The sequence below is a fragment of the Salvelinus fontinalis genome, unplaced genomic scaffold (genome assembly GCF_029448725.1).
Source record: "Salvelinus fontinalis isolate EN_2023a unplaced genomic scaffold, ASM2944872v1 scaffold_0170, whole genome shotgun sequence".
In the NCBI taxonomy this organism is placed as follows: Eukaryota; Metazoa; Chordata; class Actinopteri; order Salmoniformes; family Salmonidae; genus Salvelinus; species Salvelinus fontinalis.
In genome coordinates, this window is record NW_026600379.1 from 85,690 (window position 1) to 90,000 (window position 4,311).

Consider the following 4,311-nt stretch of genomic DNA (forward strand, 5'->3'; position numbering starts at 1 on the left):
TGCAGCGCATCAAAAAATAGAACCAAGTTCTATTTTAGCGCCTGGCAGACGCGCGCGAGCAGTTTGGATGAAATGATTGAAAAATATCAAAAATCAATCAATCAAATGTATTTATGAAGCCCTTCTTACATCAGCTGATGTCACAAAGTGCTGTACAGAAACGCAGCCTAAAACCCCAAACAGCAGGCAATGCATGTGTAGAAGCACGGTGGCTAGGAAAAACTCTCTAGAAAGTGGTAGAAGCACGGTGGCTGGGGAAAACTCCCTAGATAGTAGTAGAAGCACGGTGGCTGGGAAAAACTCCCTAGAAAGTAGCAGAAGCACGGTGACTGGGAAAAACTCCCTAGAAAGTAGTAGAAGCACGGTGGCTGGGAAAATCTCCCTAGAAAGTAGAAGAAGCACGGTGGCTGGGAAAAACTCCCTAGAAAGTAGTAGAAACACGGTGGCTGGGAAAAACTCCCTAGAAAGTAGTAGAAGCACGGTGGCTGGGAAAAACTCCCTAGAAAGTAGTAGAACCACGGTGGCTAGGAAAAACTCCCTAGAAAGTAGTAGAAGCACGGTGGCAGGGAAAAACTCCCTAGAAAGTAGTAGAAGCACGGTGGCAGGGAAAAACTCCCTAGAAAGTAGTAGAAGCACGGTGGCTGGGAAAAACTCCCTAGAAAGTAGTAGAAGCACGGTGGCTGGGAAAAACTCCCTAGAAAGTAGTAGAAGCACGGTGTCTGGGAAAAACTCCCTAGAAAGTAGTAGAAGCACGGTGGCTAGGAAAAACTCCCTAGAAAGTAGTAGAAGCACGGTGGCTGGGGAAAAACTCCCGAGAAAGTAATAGAAGCACGGTGGCTGGGAAAAACTCCCTAGAAAGTAGTAGAATCACGGTGGCTGGGAAAAACTCCCAAGAAAGTAGTAGAAGCACGGTGGCTGGGAAAAACTCCCAAGAAAGTAGTAGAAGCACGGTGGCTGGGAAAATCTCCCAAGAAAATAGTAGAAGCACGGTGGCTGGGAAAAACTCCCTAGAAAGTAGTAGATGCACAGTGGCTGGGAAAAACTCCCTAGAAAGTAGTAGAAGCACGGTGGCTAGGAAAAACTCCCTAGAAAGTAGTAGAAGCGCGGGGACTGGGAAAAACTCCCTAGAAAGTAGTAGAAGCACGGTGGCTGGGAAAAACTCCCTTGAAAGTAGTAGAAGCATGGTGGCTGGGAAAAACTCCCTAGAAAGGACAAAAGTCCCCTCCACCCATTGTAGCTAATTATCTAAAACACACTGTAATGTAAAGTGTTACATCATTCTCAATGATCAGTCTATACATCCAGTATTCATTTCACCTACAGTACATTGTATCCATTTCAAGTCCCCCTCCACCCATTGTAGCTAATTATCTCGAACACATTGTACAGTTTTACAACCACGTATGAGTTATTATGGACGCTTATAGTTAGTATCACAGCATATCAGTTTAAGACATTACAACATTCATTAAAAGCATTATAGATATGTACTTCATAGAAACTGTTACCCTTTATATATTCTAACCACTCTATTTCATTTATTCCATATTAAGGGTCCTAACCTGGGAACTAAAATATTGTCTCCTTCTCAACTTTGCCTGCAGTTTTCTCTCTCTCCCTCCCTTCCTCTAACCCCTCCCTCTCTCACTCCCTCCTTCCCTTCCTCCAACCACTCCCTCTCTCTCTCCCTCCTTCCCTTCCTCTAACCACAGCCCTCTGGCAGAACCAGGAAGTCCCTCCCCTTCACAAACTCTCTTCTGTGGAAACGAAACTGATCTGATTCTCTCTGTCGTCTGTCTGTGTGAGAGTGAACAACTGTCCAAATGGCTCAGCAGGGAGTTCTGCTGGACCAGGACCAGTTCTGCTGTTCTGTCTGTCTGGATCTACTGAAGGAACCAGTCACCATCCCCTGTGGACACAGTTACTGTAGGAGCTGTATTGAGGGCTGCTGGGATCAGGATGTTCTGAAAGGGGTCTATAGCTGTCCTCAGTGCAGACATACCTTCACTCCAAGGCCAATGCTGATGAAAAATAACATGTTGGCTGAGGTGGTGGAGAAACTGAAGAAGACAGGACTCCAGGCTGCTCCCCCTCCTGCTCTGTGCTATGCTGGACCTGGAGATGTGGCGTGTGATGTCTGCCCTGGGACCAGAAAGCAGAAAGCCCTCATGTCCTGTCTGGTGTGTCTGGCCTCTTACTGTGAGACTCACCTCCAACCTCACTATGAATCTACTGCTTTCAAGAAGCACAAGCTGGTCAAAGCCACCGCACAACTACAGGAGAAGATCTGCTCTCATCATGACAAACTGCTGGAGGTTTACTGTCGTACCGATCAGCAGTGTATCTGTCTGCTGTGTGTGATGGATGAACATAAAGGCCATGATACAGTGTCAGCTGCAGCAGAGAGGACTGAGAAACAGGTAAGACCAGAACAACTTGTTGGTGACTGTCTGATAAACAAAGAATTAAAGATACAGTAGGAACTAAATCTGTTTGAATATGAGAGAATTCAAATGAAATGGATCCACAAATATGAACACAAACCTTGAGTATATAGATATGTTAACCCAGATTCTCCAAATGTATCACCATTTTCTACAGTCAAACACTATTATCATTCTGAATGGCCTTTTATGAGTCCAAAGTTCAGTCTCAACCCCTTGATACATGTAGGCCTACCATAAAAACTATAATCATTCACCTAGCAACATAATATAATATTGTAAAGGGACTTCCTCAGGATTGTAGACCTTCCTCTCTATGGGTCCTATGTCACATTACTATACTATTGATCTACTGGACTAATAAAGCTTGATAGCTCATTGAAGAGTGATTCTCCACAGAGGCAGCTGGGGATGAGTCAGCAGAAGGTCCAGCAGAGATTCCAGGAGAGAGAGAAGGAGCTGAAGGAGCTCCAACAGGCTGTGGAGTCTTTCAAGGTGAGTATTGTTGACCAGAGGAGACACACCATTTCACTTCTCTCCTCCAGTCAGAGAGAGGGAGAGGGGCACCTATCCAATCCCACTGACCCCACTGTTGTGAACAGGCTGTCTGGACCCCTTTCAGAGAATAGACTGTTTAATGTAACTGACGGGATATGAACCCAGGTCTACCGCGGGAGAAACCAACATCTTGACCGTTACACCAAGAGGACATTCCCTATTGGACCGACACTGATTTAGAAGTAGCAGGCGGGGCTACCTCATCACATAACCATGAGTAACCATGACTGACTCATGTCCCCTATACATTAACATGGAGCTCTCTCTCTCTCAATTCAATTCAAAGATCTGTATTGGCATGGGAAACATATCTTTACTATGCCAAAGCAAGTGAAGTAGATAATAAACAATCATGAATGAACAGTAAACATTACTCAACATTTATTTTCAAAAGAATCGAGACATTTCAAATGTTATAATTCAAGTGCAAACAGAGTGAGTCATGCGCCAGACTGAGTTCTGGAGGTGAAATGGAAATGAATGAGGGAGAGTTAAGTGAGGTAGAAGGTGTGGTGAAGAGTTCAGAGCCAGAGAAGTATTTGGTCATACGAGATTTGACTTCAGAAGAGTTACAGGGTGTGTTGAGTGGTGGTGTCCCGTCCTCCCAGGTCGTTGGCATGGTGCAGGAGCAGATAGGGTCAAAGTAGTAGAATGGGGTAGTGGGTTTTTAATGAGTGTAGGGTTAGTTGTCATGGTGCAGGAGCAGATAGGGTCAAAGTAGTGGAATGGGGTAGTGGGTTTTTAATGAGTGTAGGGTTAGTTGTCATGGTGCAGGAGCAGATAGGGTCAAAGTAGTGGAATGGGGTAGTGGGTTTTTAATGAGTGTAGGGTTAGTTGGCATGGTGCAGGAGCAGATAGGGTCAAAGTAGTGGAATAGGGTAGTGGGTTTTTAATGAGTGTAGGGTTAGTTGTCATGGTGCAGGAGCAGATAGGGGCAAAGTAGTGGAATGGGGTAGTGGGTTTTTAATGAGTGTAGGGTTAGTTGGCATGGTGCAGGAGCAGATAGGGGCAAAGTAGTGGAATGGGGTAGTGGGTTTTTAATGAGTGTAGGGTTAGTTGGAAGGGTGTTTTATTAGTATTATCATAAAGAGGGAAAGATTGAAGTGTAGGGTCATTGAGGTTGGACGGGGTTGGGGGGGTTTGGAAGGGATTTGGGGGATGGGGGAGGGTCTATTAGAAGTTAGTAGGACTCTTTTTTATTTTCTCAGAAGTACTGAGTTAGGTAGGAGGATTTAGAAATGGTGTAAACCGTGATTGGACACACTCCAGCACAGTAGGTGGCGCCATGCACCTTTAACGTTGGTTTGCG

General features: G+C 45.2%; 1 protein-coding gene across 3 annotated transcripts in view; it reads left to right on the forward strand.

The window, feature by feature from the left end:
• The first annotated feature begins 1,780 nt into the window (after nucleotides 1-1,780).
• The window catches only part of LOC129844068 (tripartite motif-containing protein 16-like), a 44,012-nt gene continuing 41,481 nt past the window's right edge, over nucleotides 1,781-4,311 (forward strand). Inside the window, exons 1-2 of one of the 3 annotated variants that reach the window (XM_055912434.1) lie at nucleotides 1,781-2,420; nucleotides 2,844-2,939. In XM_055912434.1, coding sequence (XP_055768409.1) covers nucleotides 1,824-2,420; nucleotides 2,844-2,939 — 693 coding nt within the window. In that variant the 5' untranslated portion in view covers nucleotides 1,781-1,823. The remainder of the gene's footprint in view (nucleotides 2,421-2,843; nucleotides 2,940-4,311) is intronic. The other 2 variants (XM_055912435.1, XM_055912433.1) reach the window with 2 other exon arrangements.